The sequence below is a fragment of the Nanorana parkeri genome, unplaced genomic scaffold (assembly GCF_000935625.1).
Source record: "Nanorana parkeri isolate BGI_ZX_2015 unplaced genomic scaffold, ASM93562v1 scaffold334, whole genome shotgun sequence".
In the NCBI taxonomy this organism is placed as follows: Eukaryota; Metazoa; Chordata; class Amphibia; order Anura; family Dicroglossidae; genus Nanorana; species Nanorana parkeri.
The window spans coordinates 764,212-781,484 of record NW_017306602.1 but is presented as its reverse complement, the minus strand read 5'-3'; the positions used below and the strand labels follow the sequence as shown (position 1 = coordinate 781,484).

Below are 17,273 nucleotides of genomic sequence, written 5' to 3'. Positions count from 1 at the left end.
CTGAGGGTCTCCCATCATCTCCATTATTCTGTGTTACATTTACAGAAGCAGGACCTGGAGGTTGCAGTCAAATGTATCAATAAGAAAAACCTGGCCAAGTCCCAAACCCTTCTGGGGAAGGAAATCAAAATCCTGAAGGTAAGCCCGTGTCTGCATTGTCCATGTTAGAGTTTAGGATTTGGTGGTTGAATATGTGATGTGACTGTTGATGTTTTCATTCCAGGAGCTGAAACATGAAAACATTGTCGCCTTATATGACTTCCAGGTAATGAATAATCAAGCATTGTGATCATTTCACTGATTCCTGTATGAGATGTGATTTGTACAATGACGGTTTACAATGCATTTGTTGTGTGAGAATTGTGTTGTTTTCAGCAAGTGGGCGATCACCTCATTAAAAGAGCCCCCCCCCCCATTTCCCAGCCATGAGCCAGTACACTGTCTCCTTTTTGGCTTCGCTGTCACGTGGTCGGCTTCTTGTTTGTTGACATTCCACCTTGCTCTGCTCTCACTGGCTCACGCTTTCTGTTGCGTCACGGAATTCTAAGAAAACCCCGCCCGGGTGTCAGGCTGCGCGCAGACTTTCGGGAGTTGTAGTTCCGAGCCGCTGTGGTGTGGATCGCCGGTGTAGGGGTTGGGACTACAACACCCAGGGGCTGTGCGCGATGTCGGCGCTTGGCAGCCGTCCTAGCTGGATTATTTGTGGTAGTTTTATCTTGTGTACAAGCTATTGGGAACGCGTGTCCCGAGTAGTGGAACATTAGGAGAAGCTTGCTAATTCTGATAGCCGTGATTCATAACACATTGCTGGGATGTGTATAGAAATAAAACTGAAGTGCTTGCATGGGTTTGTGAACATTGAGGGGAAAATTGATCAAAACTGGAGAAGGATCTGAAGCAGTAGCCTATGGCAACTAATCAGCTTCTCTTTTCAGTTAAGCTTTGAAAATGAAACAGAGAAGCTGATTGTTTGCCATGCACAGCTGCTCCAGATTGTGTCTGCTCCAGTTTTGATCAATTCCCCTCTGTGTACTGAACGCTTTACATTCCTATACAAAAGTGTTTTGGTGGGAGCTTTGCCCATAGGTGAGGGGGGGGGGGTTATAAAAACTGTAGCAGACAGAATTGGAAGCAGTTGCCCATGGCAACCTATCAGCTTCTCTTTTCAGTCCAGTTAAGCTTTGAAAATGAAAAAGAGAAGCAAATTTGGTTCCCATGGGCAACTGTTCAAGAATTTGCTTCAGTACTTATAAGTTCCCCACAGTATGATTTTGATGTGAATGTCGGGTTGTCTTAAGGTGCCAATACACTATACAACGGGGTGGGCAGCTCTGGCACTGCAGCTGTGCTTTAACAAGTCCCATCATTCCCCTGTGAGCCGTGCCTGTAACTGTCAGTTTTGCAATGCCCCATGAGACTTGTAGTTCCACAACTGCTGGAGGGTCGGAGTTGCCCACACACTATACAATCTGATTCTACAATCTTTTTTTAGATCTACCATCAACTATGTAGTGAGACATGTAAATATTAAGGAAGCATGAAAGGAAATTGTGTAGATCACTGACTCTGATTATGCCCCCATCACGCCAGTGCGGTTTGAAGCGCTTTGGGTATTGTGTGACAATGCGCAACCAAAGCAATCCCATTGTTTTCTATGGGGCCCGTTTAATATGGGTTGTGGTTCTGATGTGAAGAGGGCTCCTGATGTAAAGGGGGACTCTAATGTGAAAGGGAGGATTTTGATGTGTTGGGGAACCCTGTGTTTTTGCGTGGGAACCCGCTTCATATCCGTATCGCACACCTATCTTGGATAAGAGTCTGGTATGGATTTTGTAGGGGCCACATGTTTTTTACAGTTATTACATATTAGGCTGGGGTGCCTCAAGATTTTGCATACTTTTAAAGGGTGCTGTACCTGAAAAAAGGTTGAGAAACACTGTGCTAGGCACATGGCATTTGATTTGGGGCATGCCAAGCAAATTGGGCACTCTGCCAGGGAGATGCTGAGTATGCAGAGAACAATGAGATAATGACACACGATAAGCTCTGGTATGTTAATGATTGCTCACATTGTGGCAGGTCACGTATTCTCTCGCATACAGATGTCTTCTGACATACCAACATGCTATGATGCTGCCATATGTGGACTGACTAAGGTGCTTTTTTTTTTTTTCTCCATGTTTCTGCCACTTTTGCTAATTTGTGTAAAAGGAACATATTAAGAAAATTATTATAAAAAATTCTGGACATTTAGTAATATAGAAGTATTCATCTGCGATAAGTAGGCCCTTCAATTTGAGGACTTGTTGAGCAGCCATGCTGGACACCTTTAGTAGACCTCCTACTGTTCTGTTGAAGTTGTGTAGAACTAACCCAACCCTGCGGAGTTAAAGGAGATCTATTGGGTTAAGGCTTTTCCCCATAGTTCTCCTTAGGGTAACGGGAGGACACAAACTAGCGTCCTCCCGCCACCCTAGGCTCAGTATACCGCGAGCCGTAGCTGTTTTGTTGCATCCATTAAAGGAGAACTATGAGGCGAGTGAAAATCACTCATCCTCATAGTTCGAGCCGACGTGTGACAATGAAACTGCCACACGTCGGCTCAATAGATCGGGAAGTGAGCGAACACATACCGTCGCTCGCTCACTTTCCGGTCATCTCCCTGCAGGGAGCCGTGACTGTCAGTCGCAAGGATTCCCCCCCTCCCAGCTCCGATCCTTCAGCGCTGACTGGAGGAACGGACGGGGGAGGGGGCGGGTACAGCTGGCTCTGCCTCTAGATAGGCAGAGCCAGCTGTCACTCACGCAGCCGGGTGGATCTCGACAGTAATGTCGGCATCCATCCAGGCTGCGGCAGTCTCCAGTATATCGCGAGCTGGAGCTTTGGGTCAGGGGAGAACGCTAGTATATGTCCTCCCGTGACACTTAAGAGAACTATGGGGAAAAATACTTACCCCATAGTTCTCTTTTAATAAACGACTGGATTATTGCCTTGTAGCAGTTCAATAATCGTATGGAATTGGGAGTTTCTCTTAAGTATTTTTCCCAGTGGTCTGGTTCTTTGTCTCGTAACATGCCATATAATATTTCTATATAGCATAATGTACTTTGTACTGTTTATGTAAGATGCTTAGCAGCTAATGCAAACAGGCGATGATAACACAAGAGCACACTGCTGATAGACCTTGGGCATACTAGGTATGGCTAAAAAAAACAACTTTGGTGCAACCTTGGCACCAAAGCTGTCAGAAATTGTCAGATGGAACCCAGTCTATGTTGTTGGAGTGACGACAGCAGCTTCTGTAATAAAACAAAGCCGGCCAACATTTTCCAACAACAAAGCCTGCCAACATTTGTGTATAAATAATACACATTGACAGTATTATTGATGTAATATATTACTATACCATCAATGCAATTTCTCTTCCAGTTATTGATGTGGAGATCTTGAATCTGACCATTGGGTTATAACGCCACCTTCAGGAGTAGGATGCTAGGCAAAGAAACAAAAGCACAACGTAGAGGCAGCCCCTGATGGTGGCCAACCTCCTATTCGCTAGAGACCGCTTAGTTTTTCGCCTAGCATCTTTGAGAAAGGATCTGTCCTGCTCCAGATTCTGTTTCACAGAACACCAGAGCACCCAATTAGCAAAGGGGTCACTGCATGTTTTCATAATACTGTAGAAACCTGCTAGATTGGACCTGGCATATGAGATATGAACTGTCTGCCGGTAACCTGGCACATTGCTCACATGCCTCTCTCTACCCGTGCAGTGAACACACTACATGGACAGCCTGCATATTGGCAGGGAAAGTCTAAATTCCCTGCAAAGTGTGTGGTTTGAATTCTGTATTTGTGTATCATGCAGTAATGTTAATGCTGCTCCCATTCATCCACTTAAATGTGTAATTATGAAATAAAAGTTACAGTGCGCACGTCTGTTCCAGGCACCTGCCGCAAAGGCATTTAGTTTGTTGTGTTTTGCTTAATGTTAGGCATGCTGTAAACCTGTTTTATTATGCAACACATGACAACACTTACATCACTACCTCAGCATGAGCATGTGAATAACTCCATTAGTCATTATTTGGATATTCTTATTTGATTCATTGAATTCAGTGATTCATTTAAAGTCATGAAAAGTTTGTTGGGAAGGACTTGTTTTCCTGCATGTTGAATTGTTAGAGATAATTACATGTAAACTGGGAGTCAGAGCCACTTGCCACTTTTGCCTGCTTTTCTTACAGTAATATGGAGTGTAAAGGTGCCCATACACCTTACGACCAACGCAAGACTTTTGTCTTGCGATGGTCGTGAGCTTATTAAAAGCTTGTACGATCCGCCCATCTTGTACAGGCAGATCGTACTTGCGATCATCGAAAAGCCTGCCCCGCTGAGGGCAGTGTGCACGCCGGCCCGTTCCGCAGTTGTCGAACGAGCAGGCTAGAAACCCGGCGAGAATCATACAAGTGTTTTCTAGCATGCTGGTTCGACAAAAGACGTGCGACCGTACAGTAAAAACGTTCACACGCCTTTCATACACCTTGCGATTATCGTAAGATCGCGGGATTTCCCGTGATTATCGTGCGCTATTCGCAAGGTGTATGGGCACCTTAAGGCTGGCCATACACCAATAGAATTTATATTGGAAAGCTCATTACATTTTCTAATCAGTAGGGATGCACCGATTGCGGTTTATATTTCGGTACTCACCGATACCGAGTATCGTCTGTACTTCCGGTAGCATAGAGCCGGCTTCCCGGGCAATCGGGGAGCCAAGCAGCGTGTCATTACCCACTGCCCGGCTTCTTCATTACTCCATTCTGTTTGGCCGGCTCGATGCTGATTGACCTGAAAGCTGGCTTCCCAGCCAATCGGCATCAAGGCCGGCCGAAGAGATCTGATAATATGATGACACAACCTCCCACCCTGAAGACACCTCATTCCCCTCACATCGATCCTCAACAGCAGTGGTTAACCATACCACAGATGTCCCACGGCCAGCTATGCAGACACAGCTCTCTAACCTCTTCCGGATCTGCCCACGTCTCCTGTGTGTACAGCGCCCGTGTGATCGGCCCTCAGCCTGCTATTGCGCATGCGCAGACTGCCCAGCGCTCTCATTCAGACATCCTTTAACAACATCAAGCATGCGGTGCTGGCACTGTACACACAAGAGACATGGGCAGATTTGTGAGAGCTTGGAGAGCGGTGTCTGCCCAGCTGGCTGCGGGACATCTGTGGTACATTAATGACTGGTGCTGAGGATCGATGTGAGGGGAATGAGGTGTCTACAGGGTGGAGGTTGTGTCACCATATTATCAGTTCTGTTTGGACGGCTTGATGCTGATTGGCTGGGAAGCCGGCTTCCCAGCCAATCAGCATGGAGCCAGCCAAACAGCATGAAGCCGGCTCCATGTTCCCCCGCGGCACTGCCGGTCAGAGGCAATCTCTCTCTGACCAGAAGTTCCAGTGTCGGGAAAGGTATGAGAGCATTTGGGCGAGTACTAGTATCGGTGCATCCCTACTGATCAGTAATGGGGTCAAATTGAAGAGTGTTTTCTTTTCAACCGTAGTAACGATGTGGCTTTTTTTTTTTTTTTTGGGCAGCTCTATTCATTTGGAATGGCATTTGTCGAGTCTCTTGTGGCATAATTGAATATTACTTTGAGATTTTTCATGTGAACGTTAGTACAGAAATCTACCAGCGTATGGCCAGTAATAAGACCTATTGTTTTTGTATACAATCACTTTACTAATCATCCTGGCTGATAGAACAACTTACAGCTCACTTCCCGGTTCAGGGCTACTCGGGTTAAATGCAAAAACAGTGAAGAGCTGATGTGATAAAACTGGAGCAGACTTGGAGCATTTGGCCATAGCAATCAATAAGATTCTCTACTGCTTTTAAAAGAGTCTTCTCCGGTTCCATTGTAATGTTATTCGTCCCGTAATAGAGACAATTAGCTTTACTAAACTGTTGTGTTTACATATATCTTTTGTAAAGTCTGTGATAAGACCCTTGAGAATGAGATAAAACGTTGAACCCAAAGTACCTGTTAATGATTCACACTGTGTGCGGTTGAGAAGATAACATATCTGCGATCCACGGTTTACCAACTGCACTCACTTCTATACAAATGAGTGTATTCATGCATGGAGGTGTTCTAGGGACTGGTTGCTGTCATTGGTTGCTGTCATAGTGTATGCCACTGTCATCTACTACTAAAGAGCTGCTTGCCCCGGTCTAGATCGCTATAGACATGTTCTGTAGTTCACAAATGCCACCTGCAGCATTGGACTCTGCCATTGGTGCCTTCCAGAGTAGGGTTGTTCTAATTGTGATGTGGGTGCTAGGTGACCCATATTTTAATGCTTATAACATTTCTGAATGGGAATCAAAGTATAACAGGGGTTGAGCTTCTTTAGGAAATTTTTACAGGTGCCCAAAATTCTGCGGGCAGAGAGGAGAATGGATAAGGTTACGGTAGGTGTAGTCAATTGTTTTTTTTAAGAATGACCGAAAAGTCTTTCACTTGCCACCCAATTTAGCTTTACACAAGTGGCAGAGATTACAGTATGTTGTCATTTAGTGTTGGGGTAGCCATAAACAACCCACTCCCATACAGCAATTGTTGGCCAAGTACATTGAGGATTGGGCCAATAAGGTTCTCCTTACAGGGTAACAATGAGTAACAGATGTTGGAAGCACTTAGAAAATCTCAGGAGACGATCCCACCTGTTTTTTTTTCCAGTGAGAAAAAGTCATTAGCTGGCATAGGACAGTTTTATCCATTTGGGCAATTTTTATAAGGCACAGCAGCAGGTCCTGGCACTACAAAGTTTGGTCTCCTCATGTGTAGTTCTTGGTAAAGCATGTTCATCCGAGACAAATTTTAGCCCTGGTTCACACCTAGGCGGCACTGTTTTTGCGCATTTGTAAGCGCGTTAGCAGCATGCGGTTACTTGCTCGTTTGCACATGTGTATGCGTGTTTTAACGCGCGCACATGAAGACGCAGCTTATAAACCATTGGGGGCAATGGAAGAACGCGCGTATAAACGTGCAAAAAACACTCGCAGAAAATGTGCAACATGCCTCTGTTGCACGTTTTTGGGCATTTCCAAAGAAGTCTATGGGGAGGAAAAGCGCTTTTAACTGCCCAAAGAAGCTCCTGTATTTTGTTGGGCGTCTGGCGTTTTTCTGCTCAGGTGTGAACCAGGGCCATTGAAAATCATGGGGTTTCTTGTGTTGGGCAGTTAAAAGCGCTTTTTGAACTGCTCGAAAACGCCTGGGTGTGAACCAGTATTAAAGTCCAATATGTCCCCCTGCACTCCTCACAGCGTCTCCGGCCCGAATCACAATGATGGTGCTCGCAGTGATACTCACGGATGGCGCAGCGCACATCAAACAGTGTGTGAACCAAGGCTTCAATCAAAATGGGACTGCTTTGCCAGTTAGTATTCTTCATCTGCCCTATGATGGTTATAGGGTCATTTACTTTTGTTTCTTAGTGGTAAAAACACCAGGATCCCAGGTGAGCTCAGTGAGACATCAGAAATAACATTGCGTACTATAGGTTTTAAATGGTATAATCATGAATTCTAATTCTTGGGGTCCTCCTGATCCTCTCTCTTTTTTCAAATGATAACACCGGAGAATTAGAGTAAGAGAGGGAAATGTATAAATGTATTATACACGCAATGAATTGATCAGAAAGACCACAGGAAAAATAGTTGTATAAAGACTGCTGTGTTGTTGGCAACAGTTGAAGGTGGAAGGGTGTTGTTCAGCAAGGTTGCCGCAATTATTTTTTAAGGTTATGACTCAGCCTAGTGTCAGTTGTGTGCTATGAAGCTGAGATACTTCAGTCCTCACTCATCTTATCACATTTACATGCACGGATTACTGAGTTATTTTCCTTTACCTATAGAAAACGAGCTGACCGTTTAAGTGAGAAGTGACTAAATACTGGTGTCAGTGCTATAAAAGGTGAATAAATGCAAATGATACTTCGGTAGATATGATTCTGGTGGTTAAAGTGTTCTCAACCCCAAGCTTTCCTTTCCTAAATACTGTTGACATGGAACATCCTAAAAAAAAATCTCTTGCCAGTTCTGTAGGGAGATTAAATGACAAAGGGCATTGGCTGGTTGGCAAGTTGCTTTTGTGCTTGTTATATTTAATGAACCCCAGACGCGCTGCTGTTCAGCTGTCAGCGAGGAGACCAAAAATAAGGCTGCTGATAATAAATGCGCATGTGTTTGTTAATTCATTCAGTTAGTCAGTTGGTTGGCTTCTGCTTGGTTTGGCTGTTTTACCAGCTTACGATTACTCATAATAATGTTCAGGAATTCTCTTTGCTACAAGTGTCAAGTCTGCCTCATAGCCTCTACTTAGATGATGGTGTGAACTGAACTGATCACATTGAAAACAAGGCTCTTTCCCTTGCCTATGCGTTTAGACTGCTCTGGGCAAGGTTGCCAGCCCAGCCCCAATGCATCTGGTGTAAACAAGCCCTAAAGCTAGACGCGCACACTCAAGTTTGATTCGTGCAGACCAGCAATATTTTCCTGGTAGCATCTTACACTACACCATTGTTTTATAGAACTAGCATATCAAAATCTGTGTGCTAGTGGCCAGCTTTAAAGCAACCCCATGGACCAGAAATGTTAAAGTGTAACTTCCATTTAATATCACATCCTTTCTGATTTCCTGTAGTGTGCCCGAGAAAATCAGGGCTTTCTCACAAACTGTGTCCACCTTCCAGGGGTGCTAACTCTGGGCCACCTCTACCAATCCTGGTAGTCAGGCCACCCATCAAAGGCTAGAATATTTAGGAGTGCAATGGAAACAATACCAAGAACTGGTTGTAATTTGCATCTCAAAAGGCCCCATAGTTTCAGGATTGGAAATGCGTGATATTCATTGTCAGTAGAAGTGTAATACCTTTTATTCAGCTCACAAGTGTAGTTTAAGGTCCGGTTCACACCTGAGCGTTTTGTAGCGCGTTTGAACGCTCTGCAAAACGCTCAAACACCGAAATCCCATTATTTCCTATGGGTATGGTTCACACCAAGGCGTATTACAGGCCGTATGAACGCGGTACAAAACGCACTACGCCCAAAGAAGTACAGGAGCTTCTTTGGGGCGTTTTTGTCGCGCGCATCCATTGGGATACAGCCAGGTAGCCCTCGGAAATGCGCGTTTTTACAGCGAATCACGCAACAAACGCGCATATTCGATATGCCTAGGTGTGAACCCAATCTAAAGCCTGTGGAGCCTATGTTCAACCTGTGGACTAAACAAAGAAAATATAACAGATTCCTTCAGCCATGCTGAAGAGCATGGATGGAAAAATCCCCCACTGCTACTATTGTTTTCTGACAGCGGCTGCCAGATTTATTCATTACAGGTATTTGTATAGCACCGATAATTTACGCAGCACTTTACATAGTTGCACATTCACATCAGTCCCACAAGCATGTCTTTGGAGTGTGGGAGGAAACCGGAGTACCCGGAGGAAACCCACGCAAGCACAGGGAGAACATGCAAACTGCTTGCAGATAGTGACCTGGCCGGGATTTGAACCAGAGACCCCAGTGCTGCAAGGCAGAAGCGCTAACCACTACGCCACTGTACTGCCCAAGATTGGCTGCAAGCACTGTTCGCTCTAATATTTTCCTTTGGCAAAAGTCGATCTAATGATAGACTTCTGCCGAGGGAATGGGGTCACCGACACAGCGAATTTCAGGCGATTCCTGCTGAACGAGCTGAAATTCATTGCCGGTCATATGAAATAAATGCAAATAAATTAGTTCCAAATCAGCCAATGTGATTTGTCTGGATTTGTTTTCTCATTTTGTCTCTCATAGTTGAGGTCTACCTATGATGCCAATTACAGGCCTCTCTCATCTTTTTAAGTGGGAGAACTTGCACAATTGGTGGCTGACTAAATACTTTTTTGCCCCACTGTATTCTGGTCAGATCTAGCAATTATCAATCTTTTTACTGCCATTTGTATTGTTTTCAATCCTTTTTGAAGGATCAGATGTACTTTCAAGATTTGAACCGTGCTCAGGCTGATTGTGGTATATGGGGCAATTGATCGGTCCTAAAACAATCACTTTTGTTGTTCGTCTACTATGTGTGCACTAAACTTTTGATATTGGAAAATGGCCGGTGGAATTAAAACATTAAAATCATCAGACTAAGTTTTTTTTTAAAGAAAAATGATGTCTGCCGATAATAAGCAAATCATTATTTCTGACATGCTATCCTTACTGGACATGCCAGCTGTTAGATGTCAGTAAGCAAAAAGAGAACAAAGAACAGTTGCCATATTATTTCCTTTACCAGCTGTTACATGTAACTTCCTGTGGTGACTCCATCCCCCTCACCTGCTGCAGGTGAACAACTTGTGCCGCACTGTCAGAAGAGATGTCTGGATTAATAGTTAATGGCTTATCAGGGGCATATGGTTCAATAATACAAGGTGCAAATAAGAATTCATTCAGAAAAGGCAGAACAAGATAAACACTGTATGATGTTATAGAAGTCCCAGCTGTGATCGGAATCTTTTTTTTAAGTATTTGTTATAGACCATACCATAGTATGGGGAGTTATGGCTGCCAAACCAGTACCAGGAGCAGGCTTTCCAATCTAAGTTTATTTTCTACTCTCCAGATTATGCCTAATCCAGCATCCCCATGCCTTAATGAAGGGGGCCCTTTGGAACCCCCAAAATGCATCATATGCCTTAAAGAAGGGGGCCCTTTGGAACCCCCAAAATGCATCATATGCCTTAAAGAAGGGGGCCCTTTGGAACCCCCAAAATGCATCATATGCCTTAAAGAAGGGGGCCCTTTGGAACCCCCAAAATGCATCATATGCCTTGATGAAGGGGGCCCTTTGGAACCCCCAAGTATATTCTATGCCCTGATAAAGGGTGCCTTTTGGAACCCCCAAAATGCATTATATGCCTTTAGTCAAACTGTTACCATAGCCTAGCCATAGCCCTTGTTTGCTAGAGCAGCATTTGTCAACCTTTTGTCAGTCATGGCACCCATAAAATATAAGCAAAATCTCGAGGCACCCCAGTCTAAGATGTAGTGGATCTTAAGGGGGGGACCCCACACAAAAACACAACAAAAGTGTTGTTCATTCCTTTACATCAGAGTCCCCCCTTTCACAATAGAGTCCTCTTTACATCAGTAGCCCCCCCTTTTCCCCCCCCCCCTTTTACATCAGAGTTCCCCTTCACATCAGAGTCCTACCATCCCAAAATTTCAAGTCACCACTGAGGAAGCCAGAAGGTACCCTGGTTGAGAAAGACTGCATTGGAGTGCTGCCTAGGAAAAGTTTTCATGCCAGACAACATACCTAGCTGGGGCGCCTACCCATATCTCCAGCACTCCATACCCCCATACCCCCAGCTCTCCATCAACATTATAGCTGTTCTGTAATATAACGATGTAACTATGTCACATAATGGAGGAGTTCCTGTTGGTTAAATATAAATACTTCTAAAAGTGCTTTTCATACAGATTCTCTAATGCTCATGGTTTACTAAGATAGTTTCTCAGCTTGTAAAATCATTTTGTTATGTTTTTTTGTGTTTTTGTTTTATGTAGTAACTATGAGAAATGTTTTTATTTATAAAAAATGGGGATTTATCAAAAGCGTTTGAAAGAAGAACTGTCTGTGGTGCTTGTAGCAACCGGATTCCTGCTTCATGTTGCTTGGTCAGGAGGACATAAGAAGCTTATGTTACTTGATATTGCCTGACATTGTTACTTTAGTAGTCTGGTAACAGGTGTATGTTAGGCATGTCCAAACAATGGATTTCACTGCCGCTCACTACACATTGGTTGTATGCAGGAAAAATGCCCATTGGAACTATTTATGTCAGGAGGGGTATTATAGGCCTCAGCCAGTCTATAGTGTCACAAGCCCATACCGACATTTCTTTCATGTCCTTTGGAGATGGGCAGCGTTGGTATGTAAACAAAACCTGAAAATATTATGTATTGTAAAGCTCTTTTGTTGTGCTCTTAAAGATTCGTCATAGCTGTCAACAAAGAATGTTTGTGCAAAAATGTCATGGCGCGTTTTCAGCAAGAGCAGCCAGCAGTATGAAACCAAGAGGAAAGTAAAGTGCATGCTTTATATTATAAATGCTTTACCTGGCTTATGCTGGGCACACACCATACAACCATCGCAAGACTTTTGTCTTGCGATGGTTGTAAGGTAATTAAAAAAACGTACGATCTGCCCATCTTCCGATGACCGCAATGCTAAACGGGCAGTGTGTGCTTGCGCACACCGGCCCGTGCGGCTTTTATCTTGCGAACATGCCACACACCCGCCAACAATCGTACGATTCTCGGCGGGTTTTCAATCATGTTCATAAGATAAAAGTCGTGCAACCTTACAGTAGGAGAGGTCGCATGCCTTCCACACACCTTGAGATAATTGTACGATCGCGGGATTTCCCACGATTATCGCAAGGTGTGTGGGCAGCTTAACCTGCTGCCATAGAGTTTTTATGTACATGGCCATTGCACCTGTTTCCTGGTCCTACCTTACAGCTTGATTGACAGCACTGCGATCTTATTGTGTTTCCAAAGAGCGGGTTTGCATGAGGACAGGCTGAAGGATTTAGGTCAGCTGTGTTCACATCAAACACCAGAGCAGACACAACAAATGCTTGAGTAGAACAGATCCTATTTATTAAAGACTTAGCCTTGCAGATTTAACACCAGATACTCCGTTATTGCAGCAAGACAAAAGACCACCAGCAATTTGTGTCCCAACAGTTTTAGCTAGGCATTCTTTAGCCTTAGGTTATGTATACACTTAACATTGCTCAGCAAAATTTGGGATTAATCGTATGTACAAAAGATAATTCCAGTATTTGTGTTTAAAATATACACACTTGGCGGTGTCGGTTAATATTAAACAGATGCTTTTAGGTACTGGAAATGCACATGTAGGGCTGTCCTTTTTAATGAGGTATGCTGAAGCTGTCTCTTTGGGTCATGTGGTGGGGTTGGGGGCGGCAGGAAGAGTGGCATGGCCGCTTTGCTGCACAATATTTGCAGTGTACCTGCAGCCCCCTTACTGGCCACACTGTCCCAGGTAGCGAAGAGCCGGGGCGGGGAGATGTATAAGGGACATGCATATCTCCCTGCCCAGCACCGCTCTGGCCAGTGTCCCAACCAGCTCTTGAAAACCACTGATGTCACTGGTTGCCAGGAGCTGGGCAGGACACCGGCCGGAGCGTCCAAAGTTGCTAAGAGCGGGGCAGAGAGATGCAGAGGGCGGCTTCACTCTCCTGTATTACGGTGCTGTCTCTTCTACCCACTTCCCACTGCTTTAATTGCATGCTCCACCATCACCTCCCCCCCCCCACCGCCTGACACTAATGGGCACATACATGTTGTATACCATTTTTTTATTAACTTTCATAAAACATAAAGTGAGTTTGTATACAAACATCCTTGTTCTCTCTTGGGTTAGCTATAGACAAGCCGATATCAAGCCGAAGAGATGGTTGCTTGTAATTACAGGGACATGACACTTCAAAAGCAGCTGGACTGAAATGGCACAATGTGGTTTATGGCTAGCCTTCCGTGAAGAAAGATTTGACTTCTTTATTTCTTATGTCTGTGGGTAGCTTTAAAGAGAGCTATGGGGTAAGTGTTTTTCCCCATAGTTCTCTTTAGGGTCGCGGGAGGACATATACTAGCGTCCTCCCCGGACCCAAAGCTCAGTATATCGCAGGCAATACTGAGAGCGCCGCAGCCGGGAAGGATCCCAAGAATGCTGTCGAGATCCACCCAGCTTTGTGAGTGACAGCTGGCTCTGCCTATCTAGAGGCAGAGCCAGCGGTGCCCACCTCCTCCCCTATCCGTTCCCCCACTCAGGGCTGGAGGATCAGAGACGGGAGGGGGGAATCCCTGCGGGGAGCGGTGACTGACAGTTACCGCTCTCTGCAGGGAGATGATCAGTAAGTGAGCGAGTGACGGTATGTGCTCGCTCACTTCCCGATCGAAAGAGCCGACCTGTGACAGTTTCATTGTCACAGCTCAGCTCTAACTATGAGGATGAGTGAAAATCCTTTAACTATTATGAATCTAATTTTATCTAATGCGGTGCTTAATAAACAACTAAACAAGACTAGGTCTCAGTTTCTCAGGCAGTATGTAATCTGGATCTTTTATTTAGAGGTTTATCACACCATAGAAAGGTGAGGCCTCTCTTTCATACAGCACTCTTGAAGGGTTCAGAAGTACGAGTCCATCATCTGCCCAAGCAGTCAGGGCTGAATACCTGCACAGTCCATATAGGCCATGGCCTAGGTCAGCTTCAAACCATTTATATATTATTATTTATGCTCCTCTGATGAAAGCAGTCATTTTTCTATTGTCCTCCCACCCCGTGGTCCTACCATGACATCACTAACAGAATGATCCATAGCAGTCAGACTCGGAGATAGAGGAGGCTACAGGTAATTGTACTTAATGGTTGCTGCTTAGCTTGGCCTTTGGGATCTAGAATTGTTTTTTAGAACATCCTGGTTGCCAGTGAGAGAAATCTTCAGGGTAATAACAAAACAATACATTTTATGAAAATGAAATCTTCGAGCAGATGCTGAGCAAAATTAGGCACAACATGATGGATGAGTGTCTGCTGCATTTGCACTGAACCTGTAGCACCTGCTACATGCAAATCACTTTCAGTCACTTTTTTACTTTTGAGAATAATTTGCTCAAGCGTTTGTATATTTAGACATGACACGCAGTGTATACAATACATATCAAAGCATGACATGATTTTTAATTAGAAATGTAAAATATTTTATGTTACCTGAAGTGAAGATTTGCTTTGTATAGGGAACAGCTAAAAACTTTATTGTGCCTTATTAAGACCTTGACAAGACTACCTTTTTGTCTGAATTACTACTGAAAAATAGCAGTACACTTCCTGATATGGGGAGGGGAAAGGGGAGGGATAGAAGCTCCTGTGCCTACAGCCTCATAGCTGTATACCTGCAGTGTGAGATCATCTAAGGCACTGCTGGTCTCGTGACATTAGGAATGATGTCACTACTGTACTGCTTTCTGGAAACTGTATTTGTGGACCTGTAGTGCAAGCATCTTCCTACTTCTTCATTCATTTGTGAAACTGCTTCCCACACCATCCCTGCTGCTTCATGATCATTCCTCCTCCATTCATCAGATTTCCAGTCATAAGAGGGGGCAGCTCTGACATAAGGAAGCAAAGCCTTACATCTGCCAAGGTGGCCACGTCTACACAGAGACAGTGCAGAACAAGACATAGTAAGTCAGGGATGGAAAAAGCTCAGCTATAGGAATGTATATGTCTTCTTTAAGTCAGTGTTAGTGAGGTGTATATATGTCCTTTGCATGTCGTCCTCTTTAAAGCACTCTAGGCATATGAAAACTTAACCCTTGCAGTGGGGCTACCCCCACACTACATGGCGCTTGTTTTGTCTAGGCAGCTAACAGATATCCTCACCCCAATTTCAGACCCGGCTGGCTGCTAGACTGGTCCCTGTGGCCTCGCTTCTCCCTCACTCCGTTGGTCTAAGGTCCTGTAAGTCATCACGTCCAATACAGTGTATTGGACGTGAGGACACCATGAGATATTCTGTCGCTGGTGCGGAGGGGAGAGAGGCTGCGGGGACTAGTTTAGCAGCCAGCCGGGTCCAGGATTCAGGTGATTACATCCTTGTTATTTTAACTCCCTAGACAAGAGGAGCACTTAACCCTTGTATTGCGGGGGGTAACTCCACTGCATTTTATATGCCCAGAGTTCTGCAAGTCACTGTTCGTGAAGTCTAAAATCCAAAAACACAATGGTATTGAAGGCCCAGATTTGCGGAAAATCAACACAGTTTGGGTATTAGACAGCACAATTTTTATTTGAGTGACAGGCTGCCAATTCTTCATCATTTGTTTCAAGTTTTCAAGTACGAAGTATTTGATGATGATAAAGAAACACAGACATGTAATGTCACTTCAGGTTTAAATGGGGTAACTAGTATTTGTCAAACTGTTTAATGGCCAAAAATCTGTGTGATGTCTTTTTTCCTGCCTGTGATCGGGGAAGGATGAATAATTCGTAGCTAATAACTGTTCTGTGTAAACAGTTTAATTAGTTAAAGTGGAAGTTCACCCTGGAATTACTCAATGAACATTAAACAGCCATATAACACAGGCACCATGTCTGACGTCTCTCCGCTCTATGGTTGTCCCGCAATCAGCATTTCAAACTGTTGGCTATTACCAGCAACATCATGCTACTCATGGCGTCATTCGCCCCCTTATGCCATCTGCATCCCATGAATTTAAAGCTTGACGACAAACTGCTTTAACACTCTTCCTCATAGATAACATGAGAGGGGCTGAGCGACGCCATGAGTTGCTTGGTATCGCTGGTAATAGCTGGCAGTTTCCGGTGCTGATTGCTGGACAACCAGAGCATGGACAGAAGTCAAGCATGGTGCTGTGCATTTATCAAGATACTGTACATGTGTGATATGGCTGTTTATTGTTCATTGAGTAATTCTAGGGTAAACTTCCACTTTAAATTATTTAGGTTATCAAAATGATGCCTGAACATTGGGATTCCAATGCAGCAGGCTACCGCCGCACTGCAAGGGTTAAATGTTCCTTTTGGTCTAGGGTGTAAAATAAAAAAAAGATATACTCACCCGAACCTCAGTCCTGCGGCAGTAACTGCTCAGCTCTCTCCTTCTCCGCTCTGGCTGTGGTATATTCCTTCGCATCTTCACGTATAATATAAGTCAATGGACTTGTATTACATGTGATGACGTCAATGGGGCTTAGACCGCTGCAGGGACCGGTCTAGCAGCCAGGCAGGATGGAGGTTCAGGTGAGTATATCTTTTTTATTTTCCACCCTGGACCAAAATTAACAGTTACCCTTGCATGCAGGGGGTAGCAGGTTGATTGGGTTGCTTCAACATGGCTTTGGCGGTATTTAAAATATATATCAGTAGGCAGTCCTTATTTTTCTTTTATGGACTTGCTCTTTTTTTTTACTGTATTGACATAAGAATGGCTACTGAACTGTATGATAAATGATGCTGGATTGTGAGACCTTGTCACATGACTTCATTGTAGTAGTGAAGGAGAATGGTATTGTGGCAGGGGGTCTCCGTTGTGAGTGTAGAGGTATTATGGTCACCCCCTATTCACACATTGTCATTGTCCCATACGGGGTA

General features: G+C 44.3%; 1 protein-coding gene across 1 annotated transcript in view; it reads left to right on the top strand.

The window, feature by feature from the left end:
* ULK1 (unc-51 like autophagy activating kinase 1) overlaps window positions 1-17,273 on the top strand; it is a 91,243-nt gene that overhangs the window by 1,861 nt on the left and 72,109 nt on the right. Inside the window, exons 2-3 of the mRNA XM_018558357.1 lie at window positions 46-138; window positions 224-265. Coding sequence (XP_018413859.1) covers window positions 46-138; window positions 224-265 — 135 coding nt within the window. The remainder of the gene's footprint in view (window positions 1-45; window positions 139-223; window positions 266-17,273) is intronic.